The sequence below is a fragment of the Chamaea fasciata genome, unplaced genomic scaffold, assembly GCF_029207755.1.
Source record: "Chamaea fasciata isolate MVZ Bird 193981 ecotype frontalis unplaced genomic scaffold, bChaFas1.0.hap1 SCAF_1, whole genome shotgun sequence".
Classification (NCBI taxonomy): Eukaryota; Metazoa; Chordata; class Aves; order Passeriformes; family Sylviidae; genus Chamaea; species Chamaea fasciata.
In genome coordinates, this window is record NW_027094086.1 from 14,582,639 (window position 1) to 14,606,901 (window position 24,263).

Sequence of the window (24,263 nt, forward strand, 5' to 3'; positions counted from 1 at the left end):
TGGCACTTAAGCTTTTTGTCACTGCTGAATGAGAAAAGTTCAGCTTTGCATTTGGCTATTTCAAGATTTCTACTCCAAAACATCTTGAGTTTCTACAAACTCCTTATCCTTGTGAGAAGTGAAAAAGAGGGAGTACTTTAGGGGATCAGAGAAATATATAATTTACAGGCTGCATAATGACTACTTTAAAATTTAGAGGAAAATGAGTATACGCATGTTCCTAGAATTTCAGTATGGGCTGCCCAGTAAAGTCTGTACTTGTCAATATGAACTGAACTCCATCAGAAAACAGTCAGGCAAGGAAAACAGACCACTCACATGAGAAATGCTTTTCCATTTCACAGTGGTTCCAAGAATAACTTAGATAAAGCAATTTTTGGTCAGTTTTCTTGTACTTGTTCTTCTGACCATCAAAAGTATGTAAAGTTAATAAAAGCAGACAAGTCTAGAAAATGTATCTGGCCTCTGCATATCTCAGTAACATTTCTGCAGAAATCCACCCCAGTCAGACAGACAGTATTCTGAAGACAACCTTGTACCAAGATCACATCCCTTAGGATCAGACTAGGCAGGAATGAGGAACAAACATACATTTTACATTCATATGCATAGCAGGAACATTAAAAATTCAGCTCCTTATAGCAATATTTATAACTACAAGTAAATATTTTCTCTAAATTCATCTTCAATCTATCATATTTAGGTACAATTCCCTTAGGTCTCTAGCTTTAGCTAAAGATATGTGGTTAAATACTTTTTGCTTGAAATACATTTACTGCTGCTAACAAACCCAGACTTCTCCTCTGCTTCCCCAATCCTGCCCTGACCTTTACTACTCACATACCCAGGTTACACTACTGTGGGTGGAAGCTGCTGCCTCACCTCCATCTTAGAACTTTTTTTACAATTTTCCCCCGACTCTTTCATTACAGATCATTATTTTGCGTGAACTCCTTCTTTCCTTACAACCCTGCATTTCACTGCTCCTTTTTCCAAAACATAAGGAGACACTTTCCCACTTTCCCTTTCAATTAATTTGCCTGATAGCCTCAGCAGTCCTGGTGCTGACTGCTGAATCTTCTATTTTCCAGCCCCTCTTTTGTTGCTTTTTCACAGCTCTACTACTCAGCATAACTTTCTTAGTGGACTATATCATTTGACTGTTTAAATCCTCTCTAAAATCCACTCTTGCTCTTAAGATTATGGACTTTTTCCCTACCTCAACCTTAATCTCAGAACTGAATCTATGTCTTATACGAATGTTTCTGTCACCCACAAGTTATCATTTTCACTGTCCTTGGCCATAAAACTCTTCCTCAGAATTCTCTATTTTATTCAGGTCTATTTCCTTATTTTATTCCAAAGACTTGGAAAGACATTTTCTTTCATATGAAGGCCACACTATTAACTTGTCCTCTCTAAGTAATGAAAAGGATACTCAGGTTACCTGACAAGCACAGCTGAGTTGCCTTTGGAAAGAGGCAACTATGCTAAATTATACCAGCAGAGAAACTGGCTGAAAGACAAGTTAACTTCGTCATTTAGAATTTCTTACTGTGCTTTGATTTATTTGTGTCTTATCTTATGGAGTTTCAGCTGTGAAGGGCAAGAATTGTCTTTATCACTGTTCTGAATATCACTGCTATGGCCTCCGCTCTTTCAAGCTGGTAAATAATGAGATACTCATGAAATTCCTAGTGAGTGTTTTGTTTTAATACCTCATCTGATTTCAGTGGGAGGTTTACCTGAGTAAGATCTTCCACTAAGCAGAATAATTTCTTGTTCCCCCTACCAGGTAACAAATAACAGCTTAATACATCAATCCATCATCACATAGTGATGCATTATCTGTAGTCAAAAGCCCCAGTAAAAAATTCTAATCTCCTTTGAATGATAAAGGAGAAAACTAATGTGAACCTATTGCGAATAAAACTGAATTTCCTAAAAAGCAAGGCCCATTTACACCTTAATAACACAATGGTCTTTCCATCTATCAGTCTGGAAAGTCAGTACCACTTGGTATCACATAATTTATTTTGTTCTAACAAACCTGTTAGTAAAGTGAGCCCTACAGCTGTTGGAGAGAGAATTGTGGAGTGGGAAAACATTATGCCTAGTTCTGCATGGTAAGCACTGTTATGGCCAGGGGCAGAATTGAAGTTGTTTTTTGGAGCACTGGAGCATGCATTTTGAAGTGCAACCCTTCCTTTTGCCAAGAGGTGAGAGTTTAATTCAGTTGGACAAAAATAGAGGGATTGTAAAGAGACCTGACTCTTCATTCTCGGTTCTGCTGTAAGCATTGCCAGGTATGTAAAAGAGGAAGATTTAACACACTGTCCTGGTTCTGGCCAGGACACGGTTAATTTTTGCAGTAGCCAGAAGGGGGCATGGCCGGGACCTGGAGGTTATTCTATTCCACCTCCTATCGTTTCCCAAGGATGGGGAAAGGGTCGCTTTGGAGTCATATAGTGTGGCAGCACAGTGGGGTATTGTCGGGGTGAGCACTCACATGTGAATAATTTGCCTCTTGTATCTTCTGTCATTGGTATTGCTGCTGTTACTGTTCATTTTCTTACTCCATTGCTGTTTCCAGTAGGTTGTTTGTATCCCAATCTATATAACCTTTATCTTTTGTGCCTCTGATTCTCCTCTGCAGTCCACCACAGGGGAAGAGGAGGAGGAATGTGGGAGTGATCGAGCAGTGGTTTGGAATGTTTTGGTGGACACACTCATTTGGGGAAACCATGACTCACATCTTGTTAGGAAATGTGGGAATTAGTTATCTGAAGGAGAGACATGTCACTTCCCTTTACAATGAATGCCTGGGTGATATGCCAACGGCTTTTTTTAATTACCTGATGTAACTTCAGGGAAGTAGTGTCACTGGGTAATACCCCACAGGCCACTCTGAACTGTGGCACCAGTGGGATATTCGCAGTGGGTCCCAGTCTTACCTTGCCCTAATTATTTTTTAATTTTCTAAGAGCACCTGGTCTGTTTTATTGTCATGACTCAGTGGTACCTTTTGACATGGACACAGAGAAATCCACCTCAAATCTTCTCTCATGACTTATCATGGTGCAGCACTATTTAAGTTATGGGTTAATAGTTCAGAATACTGCTCATGCCTGGCAGAAAAGAGTTTGCCTAAAGGCTAGCTGAAAACACAAATAGGGCTACATGAGAAAACAAACAGTTGTTTGCCAAATATGAATGGAATGAACTCTCTTGTGATCCATTCTCAAACAATCTATGGTACATATCTGATAATTCCCTCAATAGGCAAGAAGACGACTGTCTGCCAAAAGGCAGGGAAAGCACCATCACTTTCTTCCCCAGATTTCTTCAACTCTTGTGGTAATTTAAATTTTCTTTTTCATCCTGAGTGAGTGTTGTTTGCTAACACCAAACTCACATTTCATTACACCTGTGATAATTAGCCTGTTGGTAATTTGAAGGTTGATTTAGTTTTTTGTTACCTGTAATTATAGACAGGCACTCTAAATGTTGCTTTACTGCCAATCTGCTGGTCTAGTCAAGAATAATTTAGATATTTCTCTTGTAATTGAAAGAAACAGCTGATGGACAGGCAATCTGGTTGATGGCTGGATTTAATACATGTTCTCTCATGCTAGATGATACCTACAATGAAAGGCCCGTGCTCTGCTTTCAATGGCAGGGCTTGTTATGTCTATTAATTACCATTTGTTGTTAATCAATTACATTCAACCAGCACATATGGTCTCCATTGACCTGTAAGAAGGGTGATGGTTATTTGGCATATCACACTGCTCCCTTTAATCCCTTGGCTCTTGGCAGAAGACACAGTCTGGTTTCTGATCCTCTCCTGATTCAATCTGAATGGTGATGGAGTGGAAGCTGTAGTGCTCAAACAGGGCTTGGGTAACATCTCTCAAAATCTTCTGGCTGTCTGTTGTGTCTGCTACAGATAACAGAAAATAATCAAAACATGTATACTGTGATAATACTTTAAAGAAGTATTGTATACTTCTAATATAGACATTGATATCTAATATAGATATTGTATACTTCTAGGATAGAAACTTTAAACAAGAAGTTTGTTTGAAAAGTGTTTCTTGTCCTTTTTATCCTCCTTTCAGGAACCTCCATGTCAGCAAAGCTTTGTACATTCAAATGTGGTTGGAATATGCAATTTTGGCAAGAGTTAAGCTAAGTTAAGTAATCACCATAGAAATTCAGTTTGGCAGAAGACGGGGGAACAGCAAAAATACTTAATAAAGATTAGTCCATCCAGTCAGGGAGTAGCAGCAGTGCCAAGTGGTTTGGAGGCTGATAGACCCTCTGTTTTTGGAAAGTGAGGACTCTGTGGAGGACTTTACATCCAGCCCTTTCCTTGGCCAAACACACCTGGCTTTTTTTTTTCTTCCCATAAGTACATAAAAAGCTGACAGACAAATGAGAAAATTGACCTGAGTAGTGGACAGTTTGTCAACTGGAAAAAGAACTACAATTTAAATTAATATTTTAAAAGATGAACTGGAGCTACCTCTAAACTCCATCTATATTTAAAGATTGTTTTACTGCTGGAGATACATCAGGAATACATATTGGCCCTGTATGTTTTTCTTATAGAGATCAACAGTTTTCAAGTTTGACAAAATTATGATAAAAATCTGGTCTGAGTCTAATTCTTTTAATTTATTTTAAGTATCTTGTCTTTTACTTTGTTGTCCTACAACCTCTGCAGTTTTCAAGTTTTGGGGTAAGTGGAGGTCCCTATTTGGACAAGGTTTCTGGGAGGAGGATCTGAGACCTTTATTTATTATTATTGATTTTATATTTCCAACAAAATTATGATTATTTTTTTTAACAAGCAACAGATATACAGTCAGTTTAAAATGAATCAAGAAAGACTGACCTTTACTAGACAGCAGCTGAATAGTCACTCCCTGCTTACAGAAATTTACTGACCTGTGGCAATGTGAGCAGAGAGAGCAGTTTGATTCATTGTCAGAGACCAAAGATGAAGGTTGTGAACAGACTCCACTTTTTCAACTGCTAAAATTCTTGCTTTTACAGCATCATAAGCAAATCCTTTTGATGTTCCTGAAAAGGAGAAATTGATAGAAAAAGAATATTTTTAAGGGATAAGAATTATGATCAATAGAGGAAAATGAATCACGAACCTTTATTCACTCAGATTTATCATTTTTATAAAAGTATCCAATGCTTTGGAAAGCCCATCTATTTCAGAGTTCACTGTGCTATATAATCCTATCCCTTGTTTTAAACTTCTCCACAGAAGGTTGAGACTTATGTGTGTTTTAGGGGACAGAATGAATGTCCAGTTTACACAGGGCAGTGAGCTATTTAGCCAGATCCTGTCATAGTTTTGCACCAACATCTTTTATGAGTGCATCTCTATGCCTGTGTGAACAGCATGAATTCATCATGCTCCACTTGGATCAGTAAACTGAAACAGCAGCTCCAGCATCCAATTTCTTTTCAGAAAATTCTAGGCAGAATATTCTACTTAGGAGACAGAAGACTCCCCAGAGAATTCCCCAGGAGGACAGTGGGCTTAGTGCAGAGGGGAACAGAGCACTGCTGACTTTGGTATGTCAGCACTGCTTACAGAAGCTGGCAGTCACTGCTTTGAGAAAGACACTCCTGAATGTCAGGGGTTGCTCCCCCTTCCTGGTAGGTGTTGTTTGGTTTTTTGGGGTTGTTGTTGTTTTTTTTTTTGTTGTTGTTGTTTTTTTTTTTTTTTCCCAAGTAACCAAGAGATTTGATGTTTTGGCAGCCTAAATACAGTCAGTTGCCACACTCCTGTCTAGGTACACTTCTACATGGAAGTATCTCTATCTCACAATCACTGAAAGCAAACCAACCCTCGAATGAAACTACTGTAACAATTTCAGATATTTTATTTCTTGAAACAGCAGTTGGTGCAAGTGAAAGAGAGAAGAAATTGCCATGCAGGCAGCCACACTGAGTATCCATTCAAAACCTGCACTGTTAGAGCTACTTTTCCCTTTAATCCTCATGTCTTCACAGCTGAGAAAGAGGTTGCATTATATTATTCAGTGTGACAAAGGCAAAAAACATGCATCTGTGACTGCTCAACTCATTGCAAATCAAATATTCAGGCCCATAGCTGGCAGGATTAAATATTGCCAAGCCTGGCTCTTCTTGCTGCTGCTGTGCTGAGAATTGTCTATTCCCATGCACTGGAATGCAACTGGAAAGCTCCAACAGCTTGCTTTTCTGGACTCATGTAATTAAAAATCTTTTAAAGTTCTGTCTCTTGCACTCAGCCTATTTCACAGACACTTTCACATCAAAGCACAGTCCAACCACATTTTTCTTGGTAAAGATTTATATTTCACATCGGTCAAGGAAATACGCAATGAGCAAGGTGAGTAACCATCTCATATGCCAAAGGGGTGATAGAAAGAAATGCTACACATATGGCAAACAAAAGCAACTCAGAGCTCATTAGCAAAACAGCAGTACACAGATTTTTACAAAAACTGGCATATGTGTAAAGCGAATGTAATGGTAGAAAACAATTTTGATTAAAATTAGAAGTAGGTTCAAAGTATGATCAGAATCATGAGAATATCAGAAAGCAATGCAGAAATGTGCTATTATACTTTTTTCAGTATATATGAGTATTATGGAGAAAACAACCGAAAAAAAATCAAAATATTAAGTGTATTGTTTCTGGAATCAGGTCTTACCTTCCATTAACACAGTTAAAATATCCCTTAAAATCGTGATGGTAGTTGCCAAAACAAAGATGGAAAACACAAATGTGCAGATTGGGTCGGCTATTTTGTACTGTGGCTAGAAAAATATGAACACTGAAAATATGAATATGAACATGAACAAAAGCACACTTTGTTAATTTCATTTTTGCCAGTTATTGTCATTTTTAATTAGTTAGCATGAAAGAATAATAAATTACATTCATCTAGTACAGAATGAGTGCTGGCCTCCTTTACCAGCTAGGGAGCCTCAGCACAGGGAATGAAGGTGCTACAGATGAAGAAAGGGAGAGACACCAAAGCATCCAGTTGAAACACCAAGAAGCAAGAGTTACACTCTCAACAGTTATTTCAGTTCCCAAGAATAAGTATAATTCTCTTTGATACAATTACAGTGTGTATGATTAAGACAGAGGAAATATTTACATAGTACCTAGTGTCACAATGCTGTGAAAATAGCACTTATCCTTGATTGCAAGGCAGGCATATGAACCAACAAAACCCACCTTAAAGAAGATTATAAGTGCACTAATTAGCACACTAATACTCTGGAATAGATCTCCAATGGTATGCACAAAGGCTGCTCGCAGGCTGGCATTGCTCAGAGCTGGCTTTTCCAGGGGGACTGACACACGTTCCCTGGCTTGTGCCCCATGGCTGTGCCCGTGGCCAGTCTGGTGCAGAATCAGGCTTAGTCTGCAAGAGAGGTGAAGCTGCAAATATCAGAGGATATGCTCCATCTCTGAAAGCAGTGAGGTCGTACACGTCACCACCCCCGTCACTTCTGAATGCTGAACAGTAAAATCTGACACATTAAGTAGAAATGCAGAGTGGCTGAGCAGACAATTCCTAGGTTTTCAGTGATTTACATAATCAAGAATGTCTGTGAATGGGGTAATTAATGAGGCCTCATTTTCTATAGAGTTCTTGTATATTCTGACATCTAATAAAAAATGAGATGGAGAATAATCTCTTCCTGCGGTTTGTAGATTCCTAATTTGCCTTCCCAGTGTGGCAGCTAATAGAAAGGAGAGCAACTGCAACTTGCAATGAGAAGCAGGACCTCTCTTTTTGGCCCCTTTCCATATCCTCATGGAACTCATAAACGCTTGATATTTTTGAGGCCATTATCTCTCTATAGTTTTTTTAAATTGAATTCCAGCAGCAGGTTCAAGATTCAAATGTCATATGAGAGGAAAACAAAATAACTTACAGGATGTTAGTGAGCACGGCAGAAGCAGAGGTAATGAGCATCACTGTAGCATCAATATCATAATCCGGGTGTAGCAGCCTCATGCAAGCCAAATATGTCAACACACCAGTCACCATCCAAACAATTATCATAGACATCAAAGCTCCCAGAATTTCTAGGAATGAAAAAAAAATCTGATTTTAACAGTCAGAATAGGAATGCAAAAAAAATTTAAAGGGTTGATGATAATGGTTCCACTTTTATGAGCTTAACAGCAAGGAGAACTGCTTCTTGTATGCTGGCAGTCTTAAAGCTCACAAAGAATGGGCCAAACTCCTTTCTGATCATAGTAAATCCAGTGGCTATCCAGGGTAGCTTTGTGTATGTGGTGGCCTAACCCTGTTCTACCTGCTCCTACTTATGTTCTCTTTCCAGCGCTGAGTTCATGCAACATTCTAAGAAATTGGAGAGATGTAAAAGATCATTTGGGGAGTTCTGGGAGGAGCAAAAGAAGTTTGCCTGGCCCTGACTGTGGTGTGAAACCCATAAAGACCAGTCCTCCTTTCCCAACAAGATTATCTTCATCACAGGAGCAGAGGTTTGAAGGAAGGAGAGAGGCACAGCTCACCCAAATCCACTGTCAGACATAACCCCCTCCATTAGCCTCCCCTGTTTCTGCACACCTCTCACCATTTCACACTTTAGAAAGACAGTAGCAGCTCCCAACGAGGTCCTGTCAGCAAAACTTATCCTGGAACTCATTCTGCCAATGCCACAAAGTCATTTTTGTGCCACTAGCTGTGATGAGAACAAAAGAAGTTATTTTTTCCCCAGGGTGGCAAAATTTAATTTTGTCTCTATTGGTTTTGAGTTGGGCTCAAATAAATCCAGTCCCCAAGGCCACCTTTTATTGCACTGTTATAGGAGAGGTCCAGGGAAGTGCATATGAACGTGCAGCACGCTTTTAATAGGATATGGGACTAGTAATTGTCATGTGACTTGAATGGGTAAATGAGCACAACTGAGACAATACCAAGGAAACTGCAAGCTCACAGTAAAGTGAAAGGCCAGAAAGCATTTGCACAGACCTCCACTGACAATCCATTAAAACAGCCTATGATTTTTTAAATATCATTTTATGGGGATCCCCCCTTTTGCAGGCTGCCAAAGTTTATCAAAGAACCATTTTGCCTAAAAATGGAAAAAAAAATCTAAGTGCACCAACAGGGGAATCTAGTTTTGCTTAAAACTAGATAGAAGGAAACATAAGTCATACAAATTTTTTTCCACTAGTTGCAGGTTGAACCCCTCCAAACTTGGCGCAGCTGAAGGTGTTGATGGCTGTGCTGTCACAGGCATGAAAGCAGCCGAGAGCTCTTGTGAACAAACGTATCCACCTGTATGGATTTATGCGTATCTTCCATAACAGAACATGTTAGTGGTCATCTTCACATATTAATTTTCAATGGAGTATCTTGGCAAAAGTTTACAGATCAGTTCAGCAGCACTAAATACTTCACTCAAGATGTTCTCAGTTACTTTTTTTCAGAACTACTAGCACTAACAGAGCACAGCAAACAATAGTGTAGGACTGTGTGGGAATCTTTGAGTACCGCTGAGGAAAATTAAGATGCAAGACAGTTTTTGTACCTGAAAATATTTTGGCTCACACTATCAATTTTATTCAAGATTGTGTTTCTGTGTTTGTGAAAGTAGCTGCATTGCTTTAGCATGGAGGGCAGGAAACATTCAGATGGTTAAAGCTGAGCACTGCCCTACAGAGTCTTTTCATGACAATATTTATCAGTTTGAGAGAAGCAGTGAAGAAACATCTTCCAGTGTCATGGAGGGCTGCACCTGCAAGACCTTGGTAGTCAGTGGAGAGTGACTTTGCCACCTGACTGCCCTTAGCTACTCTATTAAGATACCCATCTGCATATTAAATGGAGAATATAGCTGGGAAAATAAGCAAGAAACAGGATAATGGTCATGGAATGCAATTAAATAGCTTCTAACATTTGATGCAAGGCTCTTTTTGCTACCAGGATAAAAAGGGCAATAAAGGATTGGATTTGAAGTTCTGCATTGCAATGACAAAATAAAAATAATTTACTTCAGACTGAGGATGAAGTGACATGAAGTGGCTAAACCTGCCTACATCAGCAAGAGAGGTCTCTCACTCTTTTCCCCCCAGGATAAAAGATAATAAACATGAAAAGTAATGGTTGACCAACTGATGTTAAGTAGTAATTTACTAAGGCTGCAAAATTCAGCTGTGTGTTGTCTACATAATGCCAACCATGCCTGAGCCATACTGAACCTCCCACTCACCCAGCAGCCTGTTTCCAACAGAGCTCGTAGAATACACTTAGGGAGCTACAGAAAGACAGGGTACGGCATATGCCTTCCCTGATACTCTCTGCAGCTACAACCAACCTTGGCCTACAGACATCTGAGTCAGAAGCTGTTTCTAGACTTTACTACTGAACATCTTTGAAGCATGTATCATCTGAGTCCTTGGTTCTGGTGCACAGGTGTCTAGAGCCATTTGAGGTACACTGACACCTCCATGTATGGCTTGACACAAGGTGTATAATTGACCCATAGCCTTCCAGAGTGGCAAGTGGATTTCAAATGGCACAAATCATTTTCATACAAGCAACAAAACTGAGCCCTGAGACATCCAACATGAGACTTACTTTCAGACAGAGACAACTAAATTCCTTACCTGTATGCATTACCTAAGTGTTTAAGCTCCCTCTGTGGACAGTGGACATCAAATTAATGGTGATTCACACAGTTCCCTTCTTCACTGGCTGACTGGGAACACCTACCGATTTCTTAGCTATGAGTGTCTGGTCACATTTGACATATTCTGATTTTATGCTTGGCACCTTGTGCAGTCTCCTGTAGGTCTTGTGCAACAGCTGCCATTCCCATGCATAAGCCTCTGACATCCTAGGGATGTAACACTGGACTTCCATGTTTAGGAGGATGAGTGGAGTCAAGATTTCTGTTGAATACATCAGAGACTTGGACCCTGTGCTTAAAGGTGCTCATATGCATGTAGGTATTGATATTTAGGTGTCTAAATCCCGAACAGACTCATACTCCCAGAAAATTATTCTCATGGCAAGTATTTTGCTGGTGTTCTTGTCTTTTGTAAAAACACCTGTGTTTGATTGTCAGGCTTTTGGTACTAGGTATCATCTGTAAAATTATTGTTTTAGGTTGAGGACAGAGTACTTTAAAAATCTGTTTGCATCTGGTAAAAACCAACAGTGATAAAGACATATGAAAGGAGACAATCTAGAAAAGGGTTAATGTTAAAGGATCTTATTTTTCTACAAACGTAACATTGTGGACTTTTTAAAATAATTTAACTATTTGCCACAGAAATGGAGCAAACCTGAATTTTTATGGCTTCTTTTATAGAAATTTGTTTCATAACAAGTTGAGAGCTCAGTCCTCCACACACTCAAGTCAGTGAGAGAAGTTGCTGTTATTTCAACCAAAGTTAGCACCAGCCCAAAACTGTGGTAAATGATGAACTGAAAGACGTGCTCTTAGATAAGAGATGACTCTTTACTTCTTTGGAATTCACTGCCTTGCTCTGTTTCGTGTCCTGAGAGCTGTGGGAGCATTAGTGCACTGTCTCTAAATGCCTGCAGACCCGTTGGACATCAGCATGTTCTCCAGTCCCTGGCTATAATGTCCCTTTCCCATTCCACGTCTTCACACTATGCCATGTTTGCTACCTGCTCGGTGCCACCCAAAGGTTAACTGTTTGGTAGGAGGTTTGGAGGTGAGCCACAGTGAGAAGAGGCTGATCAGGAAGCTGGTCAGGTCCACCAGGATGTGTGCCCCATCGCTGACCACTGCCAGGCTCCCGGCGATCTGCCCACCTGTGTGAAACACACGTCCAGGTCACGGCTCTGGGCAGAAGTTTGAGACAACCAGATCAAACTCAAGACCTGTTTTGCTGAGAATCAAAGGGAACACTCAATTTTCAGTCACCATACACAAGACCCAAAACTTTTCAAAGGTAATTTCATTTTGTACCTCATTCATGCAGTGAAAGGTATGAATTAATAGAAATACGTAAGTCAAATTTATTTCTTTGAGAGAGACCGAAGAACAATAAGAGCTATGATACATTAGTTCTGTAGTTACATTACTGTTGTACTGTTTGACTATTTTAATACCAGAGTTTTTTGTGAAAAGCCATATTAGGAATCACATTTCCCATATCCTCCCACTATCCTTTCATAGAACATTGATATTTTTATGTATGTACAGCACTTCAGAGACCTAGCTTATGGGATTAATTTCCTATTTGTTACAGGAAAATATGCATGTTCTTCCTGCTCCCTGACTGTTTATTTGTCACAGGCAACACTAAAACAGGAAAATATGGAAAGATACCAGTAGAAGAACTGTGATAAGCAATCAACCATTTTAGTGAGGGCATAGAGAAAAATGTTCTGTTCTTAGGACTAATCTATCATTTTGAATCTGTAATGCATGACTTAATTTTCCTGCTAGAGATCAAAAAATGTGGCTGAATATAATTTTACTCTGTGGGGGTTTGGATTATGTGGATTCTGAAGGAAAAAAACCCACCAAATTAAAAACATTTTGGGTTATTTTAATTCACATTTCTTTTACTCAGTAAGCCAAATATCTTTATTTTGCCAAATTGTTTTAACTATGTCTCAGGGCTAAAGGCAAATCCAGATAAACTATAAGTTTTCTTTAAAGTGCCCCAAGCTCCTGGTGACTGCAGGAGAAGACAAGGATCCGAGGCAGGACACTGTCCTTCCAACATATTACAGCAGGGGAAGCTTTTCATCAAAGTGCAAATGTAGAAAAGTAGACATGTGAAATAATAACATAGTAATAATAATAATAATAATAATAATAGTTTCTGCATTTGGCAATGCATTTCCATTCTTCAGTCATTTAATTAATTTCAGCTCACTCATTTCTCCTGACCACAACCCATATGAGAATTAATGAATCCTGAAAAACATCATAAAATGCCTCATTCAAACCTTTGGCAGCATACCACTGCCAAAAGGACATGTAGATAGATCTCTTTTTTTCTTATAGTTGGAATGTTTTCATGCCAGCAGGATGGACTGTCTATTCAATTTCCTCCTGTGTGCATATTTTAGATTGAAATACCTAACACCGTAAGTTTTTTCAGTGCAGAATTTTGCTCCAAGTTACTTCCCAAAAGGGAGAAAGCATGGCTGCACAATTTGGGGGCATCTCATTCCTTGCAGTAAAATGAAAAATTCATCAGAATAAGTATTTCCCAGCACATGCTCAAGTGTAAATGCACAGATACTTTTTGGTCATGGCACATCTCTTAGACTTTCCCTGTTTTCAGGGTAACTGTATATCAAGAGGGAGGCAGTTCTGCTTAGCAGGGGGAAGAAGGCTTGTATGCCAGTGCCCAGATGCTAATATCCCAGGCATCAGGTATCTTTCAGCAAACAAATATGTAGATCACAAGTTGTGGGCAAAACCCTATTGCAGTTTCTATACTCTATTTCCATGTTCCGTGGGACAGCATCTCTAAAGCTTCCTGCTAGCCTGCTGTCTTTGAAAAATGTTTGCAAATTATTATTTTATATATTGCTGGCATAACTAATGCCTTGGGTGAATTTCAGAGATCTCAGTCTGCTTAACTTAGCAACTTGTCTCACTGATCAAGTTTTTATGTTTTGCTCTGACATGAGACCACATGCAGTGTTTGTCTCTTTCTACGGCCCAAGTGGAAGTGCTTTGAAATCCACATTTGGTCCTTAACCAGCAAAAATCATCGGAAAGCACTTTCATATCTGGGCTCCACAGTCAGTAGTATTGGTCTGACTGTTATCTCCAGATCTATGGAGACTGTGATGGATCTGCCTTAGAAGAACAGAAGACAATTGTTTTTCAAAGAGAGTTGGTGGTGTATCAGGCTCAACCAGCAGTGCCCCATTTGGGAAAGCAGTAATGGCCAGCACAGATGGTTTGAGAAAAAACATCACGGAAAGATCTAGGCATTCAAAGAAGCACAACTTTTCAACCTCTCTGAGAGTGATGCAGCTTTGTTTCTTCTGTTTAGCAGAATAATTCCCATGGACACTGTTAGCCCTCAGAGGGCAAGGAGGGGAGGGGAAAATATTCTTTGTCTTCAGGAGTAAAATAAGTGTTGCAGTTATGGGCTTTTACAGCTTTTTATCAATACTCCCAACAAGTGGCCTTTAAGACTTACCAATCCCTATAATGGATGTTTATAGCTTTACAGACCACAAGCAGGAGAAATTGTCAGTCACTCAACGGTCAATCATCAGGCACAGCAGTCTTGCCTAATGATTAAAAAAATTAAATGTATGGTTCATAATTACAAAAATCTCCACAGAGAGCTGTCTGTAACTGCAGTTAATAACTGGTTTGTCAAAGCTTAATGGTCTGAAGCAAAACGGTCTTCAAGCCTGTTACTTAAGCTGTCACTGCAAAAAAGCTGCATGATTCATTAAGCAAAATGAAACATTTAGTTAACATATCATCTGTCCTTCCAATTATCCTCTAGCACAGCTGCATTCACCAAACTTAAGCCTACTGATTATATGGTTTTGTTAATAATGCATTATTTCTGGCACTGGGAATTACTGCATGGGGATTAGAAGCATGCACCAGTTTTCATGGGGGAAATGCATGTGACCTGCAAACAACAGGGCTTCATGCAGAGGGAGCACGTGGGAGGGATGAGCTGGAGAAGTTCCTGCTGGGTTTGGCAGCCAGACGAGAAAGCAGAAATGCAGCAACTCCTTCAGTGTCTCCACTTCTCATTTGTGGGGAAGACAAAGCCTTTCTGTTTCGTTTTCATGGGGCTCCAGAGATGTCTGAGCTGGGAAAACATGGGTTTCAGAGGCCTTCCTGGCTGATTTTTGTTACATTGGCTGGAACGCATATGGCAAAAGTCTGTGGGATTCCTCATGCCTTCCCTCACCTCAGCTCACTGCAGAGAAGGGCAAATTAAAGAGCCAGGAACTGTCAGGTGGATAGTGATATCACAGAATCCATGGAGAGAGCAAAGCAGTGAGACAAAATGAAAGCCAATGCTCTGTGAGCAAGCCAAACAATTATATTGGATATTGTAGGGTGGCTCCAGAAGTGAAAGCTAATTAGGAAGGGGAATAATCTTCCATTGATCCAGAGAACACCAGTAGGCCAATTTAAAAGATAAACATGCCCTGATATAAATGCATTGACTTAACTGTAGAAAAACAGATGGTGAATCTGGCCCTGGGTTTCCCTGGATTTTGAAAAGACTCTCTTGCATTTATTTTCATATCCTGCTGCTAGCAGCCCTCATCGGTGCTGAGGTCTCATTGGCCTGGATAAATATGTAAAATCTTTTAATCTTTTAAAAAGAATGTAACACAATTTATTAGAAACCTTCTGTGATGCTAAGACATGCATCAGTCAAGCTTTAAGACCTGGAAGAACAGTTCAGACCATTAACTGATCTTTGTATTCCTACCCAGATGCAATCCTTGAATGAATATAGGAAAATATTTTGAGAATTTCGCTTAAACCCTCTCCTTCCCCCAGTTCTTTTAATGACCAGGGACAAAGGAGAGTTATTTAATACCAGGTGGGTTCACCCCTGTCACCATGGTCCCTAGAGTCAGAGTGCACACTGAAGGCCAGAATGTGGCTGTGCTGGGCACCAGACTGGGCTCTTTTTGAACACACATACTCCCCTGTTATCTCAGCAATCATGAAGAAGGTGCAAATTACTGATGCTACACAGAGCTTCCTCCTGGCTTGATGCTGCTCCCTCTTTCTGTTCTCATGGGCCTGTGAGTAGCTGTGACAGTGATATGCTGGATTAGCTCCTGTAACTTCTGCTTCCTGCTGCTGCCTCTCTTCATTTGAATTCTTCTGAAGCCAGCTCATCCTTTGGGATAGAAAGAAATAGAAGGTTAAAAAAGAAAAACGCTGGTTATTCAGGCGTCTAGCCCTACAGCCCCAGAAACGATGTAATTAATGCTTTCAAAGGATAAAAGCAGCATTGGGAACAGCAGAGCAGGTCATAGAAGAGGCTTGCTCGCACAAGCTAGGCTCTGTGGGAGAGAGCTGCACATGAAATGAGTGTTCTGGCTGTGTTTCCCAGCTCTTTGGGCTCTCCTGTATCATTTAGGAGTTTATGAAGCACAGGGTGGCTTTCTTAGGCTGTATATCTCATGCACACCACATGACTTCAAAAAAACTGTACCTCATGCAAATAGCTACCAAGTTCAGCATAACATGGAGAAAATTCTACTAAAAATTCAAGATTTTATTCCCAACAGCTTTGTCAAGAAGACTAGTCAAAAAAACACTCCAAAATTCTTTTTCTTAAATATAATCAGCTAAAGATATTTCTCTCCTCTCTTTGCACACAGAACTATTTTATCTCAAATTTCCACATATGTAAAATATCTACCAATATTCCATCAGAGCCTGAGCATGGAAAATATTAAATGAAAAATCTCAAAGGTATTCAAAAATCAAAGAAATAAATTGTCCATAGTACATGTAACCCATAGCACACGCAGAACCCTTTGTGCCACTGATTTCGTGGTGAGAAGTCCAGCAGAAGTGGCTCTTTGAGCATTGCTCCATCACAAAGTGATTTCTCAGCCAAGTCTGCTCTGCCACAAAACCTCAGTGTTGGGTTCCTGCACAGGAAATACGGGGTGGGGTTAGAGAGGTCTGGGGCCAAGGTCATTGCAGGGCAACTGTGGGAGCTCCTGGATGACCACGAGGTCTGGTGCTCTCAGAACAGCAACCAAGAGATTCCCCCTGGGAGGCCCCAAGCTTGTTTGCTGAGCAAGGACGTTCCCTTCTCCTTATCACTCAGCAGAAAAGAGCCCAAATGGCAAAAAACCCCCAAAACTTCTAAACCCCCTCCCAGGGGGACTTAAAATCTTTCTGTCTCTCCCAATACAACACTTGTTGTCAGAGCTACTCCTAATGTGGTGAGTGCACTGAGATTGTGGCACCAGAAGATGAATTCTGCCAAGATGCACATACACACTGTCCCTATAACCACGTTTCAGTTATTTAAGGTCTGTGTGTGCAGGGGCTACCCAGGAACACAGCAAACTCCACTGTTTTTTTTCAAGTCTGAAAATTAGCCTGCGGCAGGATGTGGGACTGGGCATAGTTGCCCCAGTAATAATAGTGGCTTTTCCCCGTTTTGACTTCAGACTTTCCTCTGGGACTAGGAAGAATTGTTTCTTCAGCTGAGTGAAGGAAACCTGTCCTCCGGAAAGAACATGAATCCTGGTGACTTTCTGTAGTGTTTCTGCACTGTTTATGGAAGTGTCAAGATGCCTAAAATCTCACTGGAAAGAAATCAGCTGGTAGCTGCCAACCTGCAGTAGTCAATGTCCAGGAAAAAAAAAACAACAACCCTGTACTGAAATCACAAGCTTTTTCCAGCTGCTTTTTTTTGGGCAGCCGGAGGGGGCTGCAGCTGCTTAGCAGGTTTGAAGTCCTGCCAGATGACCCCACTGGTGGGCAAGAGGCAAAGGCACCTGCCGAGCTGATGCCTTGGCCTTTTATGTTCATCAGCATCACAGAGGTACTGACAAAAGAAGAGCTGACCTATCTCGGCAGCCAAGCCCTGCAACTGTGGATAATCAGTGTGGATTTGGTTCTGTAAATGTTATTGAGATGTTCCAAGGGTGCGACATTCCCCTGAGTCAGCCTGTTTCCCAGCCAGGTTAGCATGTGGTGTCTGTTTGCTCAGCAGAGGTGACTGATTCCCCCTGTATGTGAGGAGCTTGTGTGAAAGAGCAACTGGTCAGATTTAATGCCTGATGCTTGGAGACTGAGAGTTTTCTTAGTCCTTTTGTCAGCATTTTCCTTTATTTTCCTCACAAAAACAAATAAATAGCAGTTGGACTGTCTTGGGAATGGGCTGCCCATGTGGAAGCTGGGGTCCTCACCAGCCAGTCCTTCTCCAGTCCTTTAGTTTTACATTTATCGGGTTCCTCATGTGCACTGTATCATTTTTGTACAATATTTTACTAACGAATTAGCCACAGAAGGTACCACAAATTAATTCCTTCCAGATGGCTGAATAAAATGCTGTAGTTCTCTCACTGTCCCCTGGAGATCAGGGCAGGCAAGATTTTCTTTCTCATGATCTCTCTCTGGAGTTAACTTCCAATGCTTTTCTAGTTTGCATGTAAAATTAATTTCCCCTTACCTCAATTTTCATCAGCTGGCATTGGATATTAAAATCATCTTAATGACATGAGTCACGATCAGCTCAACAGCCTCTCAGGCAGGAATGCCAAAATTACCACTGCATATTCTGAGCCACCAAGTCCTTTCCTTGCTGTTAACAAAATAGGTCACTCTGTGATCTCACTCTCTTTTGGTTTTTGTCTTTCAGTCTCCCTGTCAACTAACAAAGCCTCAGGGCATCACTGAGGGGCAGGAAAGCACGGTCCGCAGATCTTGCTGGACAGAAGCAAAAGCAAACAGAGACAGCATAAACCCACAAATGTCACATTTTTCTGTCTAAAGGTACCTAAATAAAAGTGCCCCAGTTGCCAGAGGTGGCGAGCATTCACTGCTCCCTTTGAACTTGCAGAACAGCATCTGGCCTGATGAGTTGGGAAAACTCCTGCCAGCTCCTGTACATAACCATTATCTTTCTTTCAAAAGCTGCCTGCTACTAATTAAAAGAATCTAAGAATCTAAGAGGCAGTTTTATAAAGGTGTGAATCAAAAGCTTAAGGTGCAAAGATCAGCTCTGTTAGACCAGAAACCCCTTCATAGTGTTTTAGAGGATGATGTAGCCTTTGAGCATCAGGTCTCTGTGCCATCATATTGCAGAGTCACAGATTAAAAAATAATCTTTTTTCCATTTCAATCCTCCTTCCTTTGTAAAAAAGATAGTCAGGGGAATGTCACAGAAAGGCTCCTACTGAGTCATGCCCAGAAGGGGGAAGCAGAAAATATTAATACATATTGCAGATTTCACACAAATCATTAGCAATAGCTTTTTATTACAACTTCCTTTCTGTTTATTTTCACTTGATCTGCTGGGTGCCTTGATCTGCAGGCTTATGGGAATAATTTCTATCCTCCTAGACCATTATGAGTTCCCCAGTCAAAAGAGGAAAATGTGGAATCACTGCACTTTCCACAGGAGATCATCTCCTTCATGAGGGAAAATAGTAATTTTCTGGTGCCTGAAAGGATAATGAAACTGCCTTCAGAGAAAAATTTATCAAAGCCATAGTCACCTTCCTTATGCTGGCACCATTCCGATTTCAATTGATGTACCAATCTTGAATATTTTTGAGGTATTTAAGACCCTGTTAAAAACCCGGCTGTCCAGTTTCTCCTTTTCATTACCATGGGCACAAAATAAAGGCAAATATTTATATATTTGCATACATTTAGATATCTAGTAGATAGGAATTCATGTCTTAGTTATCTTATTTGGCCTTATTTTGAGGGCCTGGCCCTTTATGCATAAATGTATTGTCAAGAGTTTTCCTTCTACAAAACAGTATAATAATGGCTGCCTGGAGACAGACCAGAGGTGCATGTAGCCAAGTATCCAAATTCTGTCACGAGCATGAAGGAATACATAAGGTCAAAGTACCAAAGAGGAACATTCCCAGAGATTTACTGCTCCCCAGTTCTGAATTAGGGCTCCTGTCCAACATTTCTTTACAGATCTTTTTTCCACAAACCCAGCTGACTTGAAAATATTGATACAATTTAATTGTGATGTGTGTAAAAATAATGTGTCTTTTGTCACTCTGGAGCTGTCTGCCTGCTATTTTAATTAGTTCTTATACTATTAGAAATAATGAGTGACTATTCCCTGCTCACCTGCCTCACATCATTCATGATTTTACGTGTATCATTGTTATACCTCTGAACCGTCAATTTTCTTAGCTGATGCCCTAGCTATTTAATTTCTATGTCATATCACTTACTACCTTGGTTCCAATTTTCTTTCTGAGATGAAGAGGCAAAACTGAATTGGGTGTAACGGAGATGGCATATGGCTGGTGCTGGGCAGACACAGCCCTTTCTGCAGGGTCCTAGTATCGCCTGCAGGGGGGCAAGGGCAACGGGATTGGGTTTGCTGAGTCTGCTGAGATACTGCGTGCTACTGGGCCAGCTGACAAAGGAGATAAACACAGTGCCCTCAGCTAAAACAGTCCAGAAATCACAGGAAACACCTATAACCTTCCTGAGCATTGATTCTGTAAAGGATAAGGAGTGGTGGAAAGCCTTTATTTGATGAGGACTCTTTGATCTCATAAGATCTTATCACCTGCAGGAAGGGAGAAAAAGAGGAAAATATTCCTTAAGTGCTTGCTATAGGAAATCACTCTTCACCTGAAGAAATCATCTCCCAGGTTTACTTCAAACTTTTGCCTGCTGGTACGAGCCTGCCAGACAGGAACCAATTAGGAGTCTAATGCCTGTAGACAGGAATATCTACAGGTAAATGCCCTGTATTAAAAACTTTTGCATGAAGAAAACCCCTAACATTTTCACACAATTTTCCTGCTTTCTGCATTGCCCACCCCTGAGTTTTTCCCCCGCCTGGTCTCTTGTCTCAGAGACAAAATAAAACCCAAAATTTTGAGACTTAAAGCCTTGAGTTTCACTTGTGCGATGGTATTCAAAATCCCACTATAAAGACAGATAAAGAACAGAATAAGAAATCCATGCTGGATCAACCCAAAATCTAGCTCATAGCATAGCTGGCACAATCAGATGCAAATCCATTGATTTATGAAGTGGGATATTGAATATTTCTGGTCAATATTACAGTGATCTGTTGCCAGCAAAAAATAAAATACTCTGGCCCAACTTCATTCATGGAAACATGGGAACTTGGTCAAACCATTACCTAGACCATGATAAAGGGTCATCTAGATCACAATATTGGTGATAACAAATAGAAAAAATAGAATATAAATTACTAGTCATTAGAAGAACTTATTCTCTTTTAATACCACCATTGACTGTGAAAAGAGCATACAAAACTATCTTAGAGAACTAGTTCAGACCTAATTTAAAGATAGGTGATGTATGACTTACGGACAACATGTTTTGCATGAAGCAGGAGGTTCTGAGTGCTCAGCTTCAGACCCTGTAACCAGTATGGTTCATAACCTTCCTCAAGTCTGGTGGAAGTGGTGTCCTGTCCTGAGACCCATCCTGTGTAATGCCTGTTACCTGAAGGAGGAGGTGCAGGGCACCCTGATCACCTTGGCAGGTGATGCCAACCTGGAGGTGCAGCTGATAGATTGGAGGGCAAGACTGCCATACGGAGTCTGGAGGAAGAGCTCAACAGGAGCCACCTAATTTCACAAGGACAAATATAAAGTCCTGCACCTGGGACAGACAGATTTGTGAGACCACATCTACAATATTGTGTCCAGTTTTGGGGTCCTCAGCACAGGAAGGATCAGTAAATCAGTGCAGGTTTAGCAGAGGGTGACCAGGATGATTAAAGGCTGGAGCACTTCTGTGAGGACTGGACTTTCTGTGAGCACCGAGATGCAACCTGCCAATATTCTTGAGGAGGCTATTGAGAAGATAGAGCTTTATTGCTCTGCATGGAGGAAGGATGAGGTCATTTGCCATAACTTGAAACAACTTCTGATTGAATACGAGGGATAAAAATAAGATTGTGAAGTTAATTCACTATTGAAGCAGATTGCCCAGAAAGGTTCTGAAGTTTCTATCCTGAGAGATTTTTTTCAAGACTAGACTGGAGACAGCCCTGAGCAACATTATTCAATCTCGTGGTTGGACCAGAGACATTCTTAAGATCCCTCCCAATGTGAATTGTACTATTAACCTACAACTGATCTGACTTTCAAAGGGCTCAGTTGAAGCCCACCCCCTTTCAAGCAATTCAAGTTTGACATGGGAAGCCTTAATGCATCCAAACCCTCTAGTGACTACAGACAGGACTGGCATGTGCAAAACACTCTCCTCCACAAACCTGAGTGCAGGGAAAGGGGTCAGCTTTCAGGCTTCCTACTCATATGGTCAAGATAAAACTAGTTGTGTTCCCTGTGTCTTGTAATGATAGCATTTATTAAAAATAAAGAGGCTGGGGGATGGCAAGGAAATAGACAATCTGTGTGCGAAGTAAATTCTGTTGAAAGCATTAGAGCTGCTCATTATTGCCACACATGGGGGACAGAAGAATGTGGTAATTTATACCAATGCGTAAGATGAGCCTATTGCTACTACTGGCTTAAGGCAGCTGCTCTGTGAGCCCAGGGCCAGAGGGCTGCATTCCCCCATGGGCTGGCTGTGGCTCACAGGCTGGCACCCTGGGTCACTGGGCTGGCACCCCAAGCTGCTGGGTGCAATGGGAAGCAGGGCAAGGGCTTCCCCTGTGCTACCAGCTCTTATCAACAGGAGGGAAACTCTGGCTCTCATCCCCCATTTTTGGTTATTTCTGGAACAGAGTAATTAAATTGTGCAGTTAATCAAATTTCATCTGGCAGAAAAACCAAAATGGAGATGCAGCACAAAAGCCACATGGGTGGATGACAAGTCTTCTTCATTTTGGAGAGCTGTGCTACCACTTCCATCATTCAGCCACCTCAGGACCACCACTGTAGAGCCCTCCTGGGACCAGCCCTCCAGCTCAGGGGCTATTGCATGTAGCTGCAGCATCAGCCCAACAGTTGCAATTGCTGCAGCAACTCACCCCAACTAATTTTAATCCTAAATTAAGAAATAATTATCAGAAAAAAATTTACTGCAGAAGGTGTGTCAGCTCTCAGATGGGAGGATCAGCTGCCAGAGATTCTTGCTCCCAGTGTGCATCCTACCCTTCTGCTTACCAGGGATATTCTCCATTACCGGTGATCCAGGGACAAAAAACTTCCTCACAAGGTAGACTAACAACTGTCCCTGTCTCAGGGGACCATATTTTGGGCTTGCCAGGATTTGTCCTTTGTCCAGAGGTTGCAAGGGGCCAAAGGACCTCAAGCACTGAAGCTCTGCCCACAAAATTGCAAACTTTCAAAAATACACTGAGTGTCTTCAATAACTAAAATGAACTGCAGAATCATATGGGATGTTTTTGAAATATAAATATTACCACAGAAGTCATTTCAGACAGTGCCATCTATATTTATGGAGCCATGTAGTAATATTTAAATAATAACCCAGACGATCAAATGACTAAAATACGATGGCACTGACCCCAGTATAAGAACATGAAGAGACAGATTTCCATTTGAACTGACAGTGTTTATGCCAAGTTTCTGTCCCACATGTTTTAAGAGAGCCAAGCAATAAATAACCTGAAAACCAATGAGATAATGGAAATGTCAAGAAGTGCTAAGCTGTAACTGAGCAGCTATTTTCTTTTAAAAATACCTTCTAGTCTGAGTCAAGAGGAAGAATGAAAAAAAGTTAAACTGCAAAACTATTTTGTGATAGACATTTATACTCATTTTTTTAACCCCATCTACAGTATTTCATGTTTTCAGAGAATCTTTTCTCACTCAAGCAAGCATTTATTCACAGGACCTCTGGCACACAAAAGGTACATTACCTCTAAGCCCAACTGACTATCCACAAGAATAAAGCATCACCTTACTTTCAAACCAAATGTATAGTTTAGACATTCAAGCATGAAAGAGCCTTGAGACAAACATGGTGTCAATAGCACAATTATAATTCAGCCTAAAATTGCAGCAAATCCATGAGGTTTTGCATCCTACAATAAATCTATTAAACTTATAAAATACATAGCAAGAGACACTTGCTTCAACAGTAGATTGGTTCAATCCATCACAGACACAGACACATCAGACTGCTGTCTAGTAAATACTTCAAATATCTAATAAGAAAGTTTGGGAAGGAAAAAATTGAGTAAAACATTTTGAAAATAGTAAAATGTATGCATGATGAAACTCTCCAGACTTTGACTCCTGCAGCCAGTCGGCAGATTGGTGATCTCATACCATACCATACAGATCTTGCTGTGACACAGAAACTTCAGTGAAGAAAACAAAGAATTGTGTTACCTGTCTAGGGTCAAGGAGTACTTCTTGGTGTTCCTCTCATTCACAAGGCAAGTTCTTTCAAGACCCTTTTCAGTAGCCATGAAGAAAATCAATGGGGTTTTGCTTGGTTTTTCCCTTTAAACTCTCTTTTCTCTGTCTGAAGCAATATGGGCAGAAATGTCCTCTCGACTTATGCAGAAGCCTCTGCCAAATATTTTAAAATGAAAATGTTTTAATAATCTT

At 40.6% G+C, this 24,263-nt stretch overlaps 1 protein-coding gene across 1 annotated transcript; it reads right to left on the bottom strand.

The window, feature by feature from the left end:
* Positions 1-3,648: 3,648 nt before the first annotated feature.
* On the bottom strand, positions 3,649-24,121 carry SLC30A8 (solute carrier family 30 member 8). The gene is made up of 8 exons (XM_066204411.1): positions 24,042-24,121; positions 15,696-15,904; positions 11,703-11,849; positions 7,966-8,119; positions 7,259-7,448; positions 6,726-6,831; positions 4,954-5,088; positions 3,649-3,943 (listed from the first exon to the last, which is right to left on the bottom strand). Exons 1-8 carry the CDS (start codon positions 24,119-24,121, stop codon positions 3,798-3,800), a joined length of 1,167 nt encoding a protein of 388 aa, XP_066060508.1. The 3' UTR covers positions 3,649-3,797.
* Between the last annotated feature and the right edge of the window lie 142 nt (positions 24,122-24,263).

Excerpts from the sequence above, each read along its gene's own strand:
- SLC30A8 (XM_066204411.1), bottom strand. The coding sequence starts at position 24,121 with ATGGCTACTGAAAAGGGTCTTGAAAGAACTTGCCTTGTGAATGAGAGG. Across the intron at positions 15,905-24,041 it reads TACTCCTTGACCCTAGACAG|GATGAGCTGGCTTCAGAAGA; the intron begins GTAACACAATTC and ends TCTATCCCAAAG. Across the intron at positions 5,089-6,725 it reads TTTAACTGTGTTAATGGAAG|GAACATCAAAAGGATTTGCT; the intron begins GTAAGACCTGAT and ends TCTCCTTTTCAG.